Source organism: Leptosomus discolor, chromosome 24 (assembly GCF_034619465.1).
Source record: "Leptosomus discolor isolate bLepDis1 chromosome 24, bLepDis1.hap2, whole genome shotgun sequence".
NCBI classification, from domain to species: Eukaryota; Metazoa; Chordata; class Aves; order Leptosomiformes; family Leptosomidae; genus Leptosomus; species Leptosomus discolor.
In genome coordinates this window covers 7888994-7900989 of record NC_141414.1, presented here as the reverse complement: position 1 = coordinate 7900989, position 11996 = coordinate 7888994, and the positions used below count along the sequence as shown (strand labels likewise).

Here is an 11996-nt window from a genome sequence, read left to right as displayed (position 1 = left end):
CCAGGGGGCCCCGCTTAGCGATCGATCTGCTGTGGGTGGGGGTTGGGGTGCCAGAGCCCAGGGTGCTGGGTGCCGCGTCCCGCGTCCCCCCCCCCCCCCCCGCACCCAGCACCCTTGGGCTCCACAGGGCAGCCCCAGGCACCCGCAGCCCGGAGCCGAAGGGGTTACAGTGCCGGGGCGGGGGCGTCCCTTGGGGTGTCCCCCCCGCGGGGCACAGCAGAGCGGGCAGGATGGCCCGGGGGTGCGCAGGGGACGAGCCCCCCGGCCGGTACATCGAGGGCAGCGGGACGCTCTACAAGCGGGGACGTCTCCTGGGGGAGGTAAGTCCCCCATCGCCCCCACCCTGCACCCCCAGACAGCCCCTCCACCTGGCCAGCACCCCCTCCCCACTCCGCGGGGGACCCACCACACACTCTCTGGGGAAGGGGAAACTGAGGCAGCGGGGGGACACGCTGGGACCGAGGTAGAGCCAGCTGGGTCCGCTGGGCTCCTTGGCCCCCGGGGGGAGGAGGGCACACGGCACCCCGACACCCGGGACCCCGCAGCCTCGCACCCCGGGGTGCTGGGCTGCTCACCCCTGCGGGACCACCCTCCCAGGGCGCCTTTGGGTGCTGCTACCAGCTGGCCGAGGTGGCCAGCGGCAGGGTCTACGCGGCAAAGGTCATCCCGCTAGCCCGGCTCGCCGCGGTGGGCGTCAGGGAGAGGGTGAGTCTGGGGGGTGACACCCACGGGGACCCCACAGAGCCCCACAGCCCTGCCCTTGCCCCTTCCCCCTCCTTCCCGGCTCGCTGGGTGGATTCCCATCCCCATCTCCCCGAGGGGGTCCCCGGATCCAGAGGGTTCCCCCGGGGCGCGGGAGGGGCATCAGGGAGAGGGTGAGTCTGGGGGGTGACACCCACGGGGACCCCACAGAGCCCCACAGCCCTGCCCTTGCCCCTTCTCCCTCCTTCCCGGCTCGCTGGGTGGGTTCCCATCCCTGTCTCCCCGAGGGGGCACGCTGGGGGTCCCCAGATCCAGAGGGTTCCCCGGGGGCTCTGGGGGGGTGGGGTTGGCACCGCTGCAGGTGGAGCGGGAGCGGGAGCTGCACAGCCGCCTGCGCCACCGGCACATCGTCCACCTCCACGGGCACTTCGCCGACCGCAGCCACGTCTACCTGCTGCTGGAGCTCTGCAGCCGGGGGGTGAGCGAGCGCCCGCACCCCAAAACCCAAGCACCCCCACGCCGGGGGTTTCGCCAGGCCTCGAGCTGCCACCTCGCTCCGTCCCCCAGTCCCTCGCCGACATCCTGCGGGCCCGGGGGAGGCTGAGGGAGCCGGAGGTGCGGTATTACCTGCGGCAGATCATTTCGGGGCTGCGCTACCTCCACGGAGAGGGCATCGTCCACCGGGACCTCAAGCTGAGTGCGTGGGGCAGAGCCGGGCGGCGGGAGGGTGATCCAGGCCGGGAGAAGGGTGAGGACCCTCTCCCTCCGCAGGTAACTGCTTGGTGACCGAGAAGATGCGGGTGAAGATCGGGGACCTGGGGCTGGCACAGCGGGAGGCACCGGCTGGCCGGCGCTGGGGGTGAGTGGGGGGCGTGGGGGCTGCCCGTGTGTGTGTGTGGGGGGGGGGGGTCCTGCCAAGGCTGGGGCTCACCCTGCCCGTCTCCCCAGGGCGCTCTGCGGGACGCCCAGCTACCTGGCGCCGGAGGTTTTGGACCGCAAGGGACACGGGGTGCCCTCGGATGTCTGGGCCCTGGGGTGCGCCACGTAAGGAGGGAGCCGGAGGGAGGGCAGGGGGTGCCCCCAGCCCCGCTGAGCAGCCGGACCCCCCCCCCCCCAGGTACACGGCGCTGACGGGCAGCCCCCCGTTCGAGGCGGCTCGGCGGCAGGAGCTGTACCGGCGCATCCGGGCGGTGGGGTACCCGCCGTCCCCCCACCTCTCGCCCCACGCCCGGGCCCTCATCGCCCTCCTGCTGGCCCCCGAGCCCACGGCACGGCCCAGCCTGCGGGACGTGCTGGACCACAGCTTCTTCACCCAGGTGCGGGGCTGGCGGGGGGGGGGGAAACAACACATGACACAGCCCCCAGGGACACGGCGGGGGACAGGGGGGGTCACTGCCTCTCGCTCCCCAGGGCTTCACGCCGGCCAGGCTGCCGCCCCGCGCCTGCCGCTCGGTGCCCGTCTTCGTGGGACAGGACCCACTCGGCAGGCTGCTGCGGGGGGCTGCCGCGGCGCTGGGGGGCTGTGGGGGGAGCGCAGGGACCCCCGCCGCCGGCCGGCCACCCCGGAGGGCAGCCATCTCCCCCTCCAGGAAGGAGCAGCTTCCTCGGAGGCAAACGTCTGCTTAAGGAAAACCTTTATTAGTGTCAGGAACCATCTAAAATCCAGTCATTGAAACAAGCGGGGTGGGACGTGACCATTACGGACGGCACACACACACACACCCCCCCACACACACCCCCGTTTGCCCTTGGAAAAGGTTAACAGGGGAAAAAAAAAAAAAAAAAAAGCAACAAAAACCCAACACCCAAACCCAAAATGGATCTTTCTTCCCCGCCAGCCTGGGATGAGAGGGGGAGGAGGAGGAGCTGGGGTGGGGGGAGAAGGGGCAGCTCCAAGGAGCCCGGTGCCCATCGCCCGCACACAGGGAAGGGCAGCGCTCGGAGAGGCACCAGGTCCCCCCCAGCTCTGGCTGGCCGCAGGCAGCGCCTCTCACCGCCCCGCCAGCCCCAAGGGCTACCGGAGGGAGGATCGGGGCTAGTTGGGGCCCGGGAAGGAGGGAGGAAGGTGCGCGGTGGTTTCCCTGTTCGGCTTCAGTTCTCTCCCTCGAGAGGGCCGAAAGAAAACGCTGAAAGCTCAGTAAAACGGGACACAGCGTCAACTCGAGAGCGCCCGGCCCTGCGCAGCCGGCACCCGGGACGGACACTCGCCTATGCCTAAAACAGAGGGGGGGGGACAAGGACAAGATGCTCAACGTGGCCCCAGCAAGCACCGAGCAGCCGCTTCGACCCGTCCGCGCGTCAGCGCAAGAGGGGTCCGGCGAGGGAAGGTGTCACCGGCCTTCCCGTGTCACCGAGGGGGGGGGGTCTGAGGGGAGGGAGGCGACAGCAATGACTTTGTCTGCACTTGGGGCGAGCTTTCTTCCAGAGCCCCAGGGGAGAGGAGACGCCACGGGCACAGCCCGGCCGTGGAAGGAGCCGCAGGGCGAGACCCTCGGGGGGGTCGGCAGCTCCCCGGAGCCGCCCTGGCCGGGACGGCGGATGCCAGCGCAGGCGCTTGGCCTCTTCCCGCCACCCTCCCTGCGCTCAAACTGAGGAAGAGCTGCCGGGATCAACCCCGCAGCCCTCAAACGGCGTCACGTGAAGCGAGGTGGGACCCCCCCAAAAAACGCGACCTGCCCTCCGTACCCCACCGCCACAAATCCCTCACGCCGGTGGGAGCCCAGGGCTCCCGAGGAAGCCGCCCGCCCCGCACACCCGCGGCCAAACCCCCTTCCCAGCCCACGCGCGATTCCTACGCGAGGAAAACCACACACCAGCCTCGGCCCCGGGGGTCGGCGCTCCCCTGGGGCAGCGCCGACCCCCAGCCCCTCCTGCCTGCTCGGGCACCGGTTTTAGGCCTTCTCCGAGGACAAGGGAACAGCTGGGGGGCAGGTGGCACAGCCCGGCCGCTCCCAAGGCTGGGCAAAGGGCTGGCTGCCGTCCCCTGGCGCGGCGCCGCACCCAGAGCCCGGCCGCCCGAGGCCTGGCCCAAAGCCCGCTCGGTATTTTTATCCCCGGCGTTGTTTGAAGCTTTTTTTTGTTGTTGTCATCTCCACAGCCCTCCCCCGTCCCACCCGGGCTTAGAGGTGACAGCAACAGCAACACCCCCAGAAGGCATCAGCTGCCCTAAGGTGGCCCCGGGGCGCAGGGTCCCAGCAGCTCCCATACGGCCTGGGGGAAGGTACAACCTCCCGAGGACGCCTGGCAGCACACGGGGGCCAGGCCGCCCTCCCCAGCCCCCCCCTGTTCTGGGAGAAGCCGTACCGGCCGTCTCTGGCCGCCTCCCAGCCCTGCTGCCCCGGCAGGAACGTTCGAGGGGCTCGGGGCAGGACGCTGCAGTAAAAGCCGAGGGGGTTTAAGCTCTGGGGTCTCCCTGTCTTTATTTCACAGCCGCTGGCTGCCCAAAGACGGGGAGAGCACGACGCCCACCGCGGCTTCTCAGGCCGCTCGTTTTGTGCTCCGAGCAGCGAGGCTGTCCCGGGGCCCAGAACAAGCCGAGCCCAGCTTAAAACGAAGGGATTTTAAAACAATGACTCAAGTTTGGTAACTCCTCTCACCCTCCTGCCCGGCTCACCCTCGTGCAGAAACCAGGTTCAATTTGGGTGGGCCACCGACAGCCCCATCCCCCCTCGGGGGGTGGGGGTGGGGGGTGACAAAGGCAATTCAACGCCCTTTGCAGAGCTGTCACCGCAGAGCCCCGGAGCGGGGCCGAACCCGGCTCCTGAAGCCCAGGGTGAGCTCGGAGCAGGATCCTGGAGGAACAGCTCCAGGCAGGGGCTGGCCCAGGATGCGTTTGGTGACAGAAGTACCGGGTACCGCTCGGCCTGAGAGGACTGGTGCGTCGACAAAGGAGCTCGCTTGACTCGCAACGGGCTGGAGCAGCTTCTCAGCAGGCCGAAGGCAGCGAGTTGCTCTCCACCTTCAGTCCTTTGCTGGCCAGGAAGGCGTCCTGCTTGGGCTCACGGCCCAGGAACTTCCTCAACATGTCACAGGCATCCAGGGAACCGCCAGGATGGAGGATGCAATTCCTGTAATCCATGCCCACCTGCGAGAAGAGAGAGAGAGACGGTGGGGGGTACACGTAGGGACACCCGCCGCCGCTTCCCACCACCTCCGCGAGCCCAGCGGCGCGGGACACCCCCTCACCTTACAGTTCATGATCCCCTCCTGCTTGAACCGCGTGTGGAACATGTCCATGGAGTACACCTCGCTCCAGAGGTAGCCGTAGTACTGGGCGTCGTAGCCTCCGGCCAAGTGGCCGAACGTGGCGGGCATGTTGGTACCTTGGCGGCGAAGGGAGGGAAGGGGCGTTAAGGGGAAAAGGCCGCTGGAGCCGCAGCGGGCGCGGGAAAAACCCCTCCGCGCCGTCAACGTGTCAGAGCAGGCCCTGGCTCAGCTGGTTCGCAATCCCAGGGGAAACAGGGAAGAACTTTCCAGTTATTTTCGTACGGTTTCAGCCCCGTTTTTTCCCTGGAGCCAGCAGAAATGGTCCCCATTGAGCCCGCCTGAAGCCCCAGACTTGAAAAGAACCTGCTGAGCCAAGCGTGCAGGCCAGGCCTAGAGAGCGAGCGAGAGCGAGACCCCCCCCCCCCCGCCCCGAGCCCCTGCGTACCTGGGGTGGCAGGGACGCCCAGCACCTCCTCACACAGCCGGGCGAACACCTCCACGGGGTCGGCCTTCGTCTGGGTGTGCAGCGCCTGGTCCACCTTGGCCAGGACGATCTGACGCAGGTTGAAGAGCCCTGGGCCCAAAAGGAGGGGGTCAAAGTGAGCCCCTGCCTGTCTCGAGGCCACTGGAGGCTGGGGGGGGGGGCTCCCACAGTCCTCATCCTCCCCCTCCCCAACTTCTGATCTGCTTCCCCAGCCCAGTTCAGCAGCGCCCGCTCAGGCCCGCCTGCGGGTAAACCCCCGCCTCCCCGGCACCTCTCCTCCCTGTGCCGCCCCCCAGCCCGCTGCCCCCCAGCCTGCCGCCCCTCGCCCTTCCCGGATTAACAGCAAGCAGTGGTTCCTCCCCGCAGCCCCCTCGGTCCCCACAGCACGACGGGGGGGTAAGACAAAGCCTTTCCTCTACCCAGCCAGGTCCCAAAGGGTCCCCTTCCCCTCTCCACGCACGGGGGACACCACGGCGAGGCTCTGCCCGCGCTCCCCCTGCCGCAGGGACCCACCCGTGTTTGCCTGCCGGGATTTAATGAGCTTCTCCAGCAGCTCGTCAGGGATGGGGCTCCCCGTTTTGTAGTGCCTGGACATGCGCAGCAGCGGCTCCTTCTCCCACACCCAGTTCTCCAGCATCTGCGACGGCGCCTCGACAAAGTCCCGCTCCACGTGCGTCCCACTGAACATGGCGAATTCCGCCTGGGAGACACAGCCAGCTCGGAGCCCGGCGTCGTTTAACCCCGCAGGAGAGCAGGACGAGGGGGGGGAAAAGTGACAAACCAAGCCCCTGCCAGCCCGGCCAGGCCTCACCTGAGAGCACAGCTGGTGCATGACGTGCCCGAATTCGTGGAAGTACGTCTCCACCTCGTCGTGCTGCAGCAGGGAAGGCGCGTCCGGCGTGGGCTTGGTGAAGTTGGCCACCATGGCGGCCACCGAGATCTGCCGGCTGGAGTCTGGCAAGAGGCAGCCCGGCTGCAGGCCGAAGCAGGCGGCGTGCCCGTACTTCCCTTCGCTAGGCCGGGAAGAGGAGAGCGTTACCGGGACCCTTCCGCCACGGCCAGCCACAAGCCACCGCGGTCTGGCTCAGAGCCGAAGCCGCCGGCGACCCCGCGCTGCTGGGACGGCCTCTCCCCTTCCCCAGGCAGGCTCTGCCCCCCCCTCCCCTTGCCCGCCTCCTCCTCCCTCGCCCAAGGCCTCACCGCGGGTACAGGTCCAGGTAGAATTTGCCGATGGTCTCGCCGGAGGAGGTGTCCTTCACCGTGTAGAGCTGCACGTCCTCGTGCCAGACCTGAGCCTTCTCCTCCAGCTGGAAGGTGAGCCCCAGCAGCTCCTGGTAAATGGCCAGCAGGCCTGCGGTGACCACCTGCATGGGGAAGTACTCCTTCAGCAGGTTCTGGTCCACGCTGTACTTGGTCTCCTCCACCTGGTTCATGTAGTAGCGCATGTCCCAGGCGTTGATGCGGTTGTCGAACTCCAGGCCGCGCTTCTCGCACTCTTTCTTCTTCAGGTCCAGGATCACAGCCCGCTCCTTCTCCCCGAGGGGCTTCAGCTTCTGGGCCAGCTCGTCTAAGAACACCCAAGGCAGGCAGGGTCAGGGCTCCGGGGGCTGAGAGCAGCCCAGCTCTCGCCCCTGCTCTTCCCCCCCCCGGCCACGGCCCAGCGCCGTACCCAGGAAGGTGGCCACCGTCTTGCTGCTCTTCGCCATGTTCATCTCCAGCACGAAGTCGGCGTGGGTGTGGAAGCCCAGCAGGCCGGCCTTCTGAGCACGCAAGTCCACCAGCTCCTTGAGGATCAAGCAATTCTCCTGCAAGGCAGAGCCAGACCAAGGGATGAGCCAGTGGGACTCAGGACTTTAAGGGACGAGACGTTACGGCTTGAGACACTACGGCTCGAGAAATTAAGGCTCGGGACATCAAGGAATGAGCTATTAAGGCTTGAGATGAGACACTAAGGATCAAGACATTATGGCTCGGGATATTAAGGAATGAGCTATTAAGGCTCATGACAGCAAGGCTTGGACCTTAAGGGATGAGCCAGTGAGACTCAAGACTTTAAGGGACAAGACATTGGTCATTGAGACACTAAGGCTCAAGACTTTAAGGCTCGGGACATGAAGGAACAACACATTAAGGCTCGAGATGAGACACTAAGGCTCGAAACACTAATCGGTGAGAAAGGAAGCACAAACCTCCGACGAGACCCCTCGAGCGCCCAGCCCTGACCTGGCACCCCGGCCGGCCCCGCGGCAAGGCCCACCTACCTCTTTGCACCTCGAGTTGAACATTTCCTCCACCTTCCTCCTCGTCTCGGGCACGTAGCACTTCTTCAGGAGAGGGAAATAGTGCGGGTATTTCAAGGTGACTTTCAGCTTGCCATCCTCTGTCTTCTCCAGGGAGTTGAGGAAGTCCTCAGGGAGCCCCCCTGAGAAAAGAGGAGACAGGACTGATGCAGAAATACCACCTCTGGGACCCAGCACAGCAACAGGCCTCTCGTTCCTCGCCCAGAGCAATCCAGGCCCCCAGGGCCGCAGCAGCCGAGGGAGAAGCCCGAGCGCTCCGTACCGAGCTCCTCCTTCGAGAAGGGCAGGTAGGTGGTGTCCTCGTTGAGGTTCTTGTTGAAGTCTATGCAAAGGACGCTCAGCTTTTTCTTAATCGCTTTGATTTTCTGGAAAACACGGGCCAACAGAGAAAAATCAGCCCCAAGGGCACCGTGGGCCGCCCCCAGGCAGCAGCCTGCCCGCCCAGCCGCCCGGCGCTGCGCTCTCGCGCCGCTGCGCCGCTGCAGGATGGAGCGAGGGCAGGTGCTGAGCGCTCGGCCCGCACCAGGCTCCCTCTGCCCCATGCCTGGGAGGAAAACAACCGCCTCAGCAAGGCCCCAGCTGCCTCCTGCCAGCTCAGGAGCTGCGGGTGTTGACGCAACCACCTCCTCCGCCCTCGTTTCATTTCACCTTCTCTGCTGTGTTTAACCCGGCTCCTTCACTCAGCCGCTGGCGCGTGGCGAGACCCTGAGCAGCTCAGCTCCCCCCCCAGCCCCCTCTCCCCGACCCCAGCTCCAGGGGGGCACCTTCCCTGACCGCCCCTTCGCGTGTGGGGACCGGGTGCTGCTTCCACTCCCGACCTGCAGGGCACCACCTCCAATTTCAGCTTCTCGGGATTCCCTCCACTCCCAGTGTCGACCCCGCTGGGTCAATGCCACCCCCTTCAAGGGGAAGGGACAAAAGGGGCACGGGGACGTCACCCAGCGCACCCAAAGTCACAGGAATCAGGGGCAAAACTCAAGAGTCTGCCTCAGTCCTCTGCTCCAACGCCTCTCTGCCCCCTTGGCCCTGCACGGCCCTCTTACTTTCAGCCCTGGGATCTCACCTCCTGCGTTTCCTCAGGGAGATGGAGCCCGTTCCTCTTTCCCAGTTTGATCAGCCTCTCTAGGTACCTCTTTGCTTCAGGCTTCAGCGAAGCGCTCTCTGCTTTCTCCTGTAAAACAAAACCCAGGAGCACGGGGAAGAGCAGGATCAGGTGTTGCAGCAAGTCGGTTCCTGGCAGGAGCTGTGCGTTATTGCGCCACCAGTGACCCAGAAGCAGATGGAAACACCCCACGGGGCGGCTTTGGCATCAGTTCCTACCAGACTGCTCTGAACCCATCACCTTAATGCCGAATTACAGCACTTTGCAGGGCACTACCCAGCCCCTTCCCCGCCGGAGGCCGGCTGGGCTCGCTAACACCACCTTAGCACAGGGGTAATCAAGGCCCTGGGGGGGGGGGGGGGGCAGAGCCCTCAAACCCCAACTCCCCAGCTCTCACTAACAGCTGCCCCGTTCTGCCACGATCACACAGCACTTCAGTTCCGGACCTGACTCGATATCATTCACTTCCAAGCGTGGGGACAAGGGAAAAGGGTTTGTGGTCACTCCAGGAGGTTTCAGGGGCGGCGCTGACGGAGCATCGCCCCCCCAGCACGCACCTGGAGCCAGACGATCCTCTGGTACACGTCCTGCCTCATGCTCATCTCCACGTCGAACTCCGAGAGCTTCTTGTCGGCCTCGGTGCTCGCCGCCCGGATGGCTTTGCAGGGCGAGACGTGCTGGGGGAAGTCCAGCATGTTCCGGCGGACTGGAAAGGCAGGAGGAGGAGGATGGCGAGGGCCACGGCTTCACATCCCAGGATGGGAGTGGGCACGGACAGCTTGTTAACTGGGAGCCAGTTTGACGGCCTGACCTGGGCCCCCGCCTCAAGGCAGAGCAAGGCAAGCTGGTGCCCTCAGCCAAACCCAGCCCTCGCTCACCGGCAGCGCCCCTTCGCCCCTTCCTCGCTGCCGAGCCCATCCGTCCACTGGCTTTTCCCCCCGACAACCCAGCTTTCTCACAGATCCACCCCTGTGAGATCCCAGTGCCTTTGCCCCAACTCCAGCTGGTATCCAGTTTCCAGAACCACAGGACTTTGCTGGCAGACACAGGGGCAGCCCCGCTGCGGGACTCCTCTCCTTAGAGGACCGGGCTAAAAGGGACACAGCTTTAGCGCAGGCACACCACATCCCAGGCGTGCCCTGTCCTGCCGTGGTCCCGTTCTCGGGAGAACAATCCCCGCCACCACCTCTGCAAAACCTCCCACGACACAACTGCAGCGGGAAGGCGCTGCCCTCCAGGCACGAGAGCTCTCCACCCAGCAGCAGGTGAGCAGGCAGCTGCTCTCTGCGGCCCAGGCAAAGTGCTGACGGTTCTGCTGAAGTGAACATCACCCCTGCTGAGTCAGGGCTTTTCCTCTTATTTTGGGCAAAAGAAATCAGAGAGGAGAAAGGAGAGGCTCGCAGGCCGGCTTCTGCTTCACACAGGCGCGACACCTGGGAGCACGGCGGGTCAGGGCAGCCAGCAGATGCCACGAGGCAGAGGGCTGCGGGACTTTGGCACTCTGCTGCTGTAAGTCATTAGCCAGAGATCTCTGGCAGCCCGCATCGTTTGCCAGCCCGATGCCACCACGTCACCTGCTTCACACACAACCCCGACAACGATGGGAGTGAGCAGACAGGGCACACGGAGCGACACTGAGCTGCTGCCTTAAGGAAAAACGTTAGAAAAGAGCTGAAGATTCCTCAGATCATCCGAACCGACACACAATTGGCTCCCACTAACGCACCTTGACACACAAAAGCAGGAGACAACCGGGAAAAGCTGGCTGCTCCTCCCGCAGAGCACTCTGCTGCCGAAGCGCCGGCTTTGTTTTAGACTCGCTCTTCCCTCCCAAAGCTACTCTAGTCTCTGTATTTACATCTACCTGCACAAACATGAACTGGAAAAAAACCCAACGTAGGGCTGAGGGAGCCAAAGGAAATTAAAAAAAAAAAAGATGTCAGGACAGATTAAAAAAAAAAAAACACCAAAAAAATCTTAATAACGTGTTGATTTCCAGAAAGGCAGTACTCCCTTTCGGGGTACGTACCCGTATATTCCACTTCCACATCTGCCAGCGCCTTGAGAGTGTTTTCATAGGACACCTCGCCCTGCTCCTGGGAGCCCACCCGGTCGTACACCAGCTTGGTCCTCTCCGTGAGCTCTGCAGCCATGTTCTCTATCTGTTCGGCAGTCAGGTCCCATCTGAGCTGGTTTGCCAGCAGCCTGGGGGACTGGCTGTCCACCACGTTCCCTGGGGAGGAGATGGGTCTGTGAGCTACAGCCTCGCACGGGCTGGAAAGCAAATCCAGGTGAAGGTCGATAAAAGCACTTAAAGGAGAGGCCCAGCAAACAAACCGCCCCGATGAGCGGCCCGAGGCACCAGGGCGCTGGCGGCAATCAGCAGCCAGATTATTTTCCGGGCAGTGTTTACCCTCTCGGTCACGACAAGCCCTTCACGGAAACCCGACTCTCCGCCGTGCCCCTGGCAGGTGCCTCTGCCCACGGGAGGAAGGGGGGCGGCTGCCCCCGCCCGGGAACGCGGCTGGCCCCTGCCCGGCCCGGGAAGCAAAGAGGGGATCACGGGGACAAGCAGGAGACCGCGGCCTCCCCGCACAGCCCTTGGGGGGGGGGGTGTCCCTCCTCCTGCCCCCCGTCCCCTTCTCCTCCACCTGCCCCTCCCCACGCCGCGCCAGCCCCTCGCCCTTGCCCTCATCTCCGGTCCCCGCCGCCCCCCCTCCCCCCTCCCCCGGTGTGTGCTCCCACCGCCGCCGCCGCCGCCGCCCGGTACCTGTCGGGGGGGCCATGCCGGGGGTACCGGGGGTGCCGGGAGGCCCCGCTCTGCTGACGAGGCCGGGAGGAGACCGCGCCGGCCCCACGCACGGAGCATGTGCCCCAACCATAGAGGCGGGCGGAGAGAGCGGCCACGCCGAGGGATTGTGGGAGCGTGGAGGACTGGGCCGCTCTCCATTTCCCCGGGCCAGTGGGGGGGGAGCGGCCCATCCGCCCGCACGCGTAGGGCCCCGGCCCTGCCCCGGCCCTCAGCCCCGGCGGCTGCGGGGCGGCGCCACGGGCCCGGCAGCGGGAGCGGGACCCCACCGAGAGCGGCACCCCGGCCCGGGGCTCCCGCCCGCCCGTTCCCATGGCAACACCCCCCTCTCTATGGTAACAATTAGGGCGGAGCGACAGCTGCGCCTCCGGCCCCGCCCCCGACGCCTCGCAG

The 11996-nt window shown here is 65.7% G+C and overlaps 2 protein-coding genes across 2 annotated transcripts; one reads left to right on the top strand and one right to left on the bottom strand.

Moving 5' to 3' along the window:
- The first annotated feature begins 230 nt into the window (after positions 1 to 230).
- Positions 231 to 2328, top strand: LOC147413817 (inactive serine/threonine-protein kinase PLK5-like). Its single transcript, XM_086477454.1, has 8 exons — positions 231 to 320; positions 598 to 875; positions 1012 to 1180; positions 1270 to 1399; positions 1474 to 1561; positions 1651 to 1746; positions 1820 to 2018; positions 2113 to 2328. The coding sequence occupies exons 1-8, from the start codon at positions 231 to 233 to the stop codon at positions 2326 to 2328; spliced, it is 1266 nt and encodes a 421-aa protein (XP_086333580.1).
- Positions 2329 to 4177: 1849 nt separating this feature from the next.
- Positions 4178 to 11595, bottom strand: THOP1 (thimet oligopeptidase 1). The gene is made up of 13 exons (XM_086477363.1): positions 11565 to 11595; positions 10824 to 11027; positions 9352 to 9500; positions 8756 to 8863; positions 7955 to 8057; positions 7654 to 7814; positions 7062 to 7197; positions 6593 to 6959; positions 6204 to 6405; positions 5906 to 6092; positions 5354 to 5482; positions 4888 to 5024; positions 4178 to 4786 (listed from the first exon to the last, which is right to left on the bottom strand). The coding sequence occupies exons 1-13, from the start codon at positions 11578 to 11580 to the stop codon at positions 4628 to 4630; spliced, it is 2058 nt and encodes a 685-aa protein (XP_086333489.1). The 5' UTR covers positions 11581 to 11595; the 3' UTR covers positions 4178 to 4627.
- Positions 11596 to 11996: the final 401 nt, after the last annotated feature.

Excerpts from the sequence above, each read along its gene's own strand:
- LOC147413817 (XM_086477454.1), top strand. The coding sequence starts at position 231 with ATGGCCCGGGGGTGCGCAGGGGACGAGCCCCCCGGCCGGTACATCGAG. Across the intron at positions 876-1,011 it reads GGAGGGGCATCAGGGAGAGG|ATCCAGAGGGTTCCCCGGGG; the intron begins GTGAGTCTGGGG and ends GGGGGTCCCCAG. Across the intron at positions 1,562-1,650 it reads CCGGCTGGCCGGCGCTGGGG|GGCGCTCTGCGGGACGCCCA; the intron begins GTGAGTGGGGGG and ends CCGTCTCCCCAG.
- THOP1 (XM_086477363.1), bottom strand. Across the intron at positions 8,864-9,351 it reads AGAGGATCGTCTGGCTCCAG|GAGAAAGCAGAGAGCGCTTC; the intron begins GTGCGTGCTGGG and ends TTTGTTTTACAG. Across the intron at positions 7,815-7,954 it reads CTTCTCGAAGGAGGAGCTCG|GGGGGCTCCCTGAGGACTTC; the intron begins GTACGGAGCGCT and ends CTCTTTTCTCAG.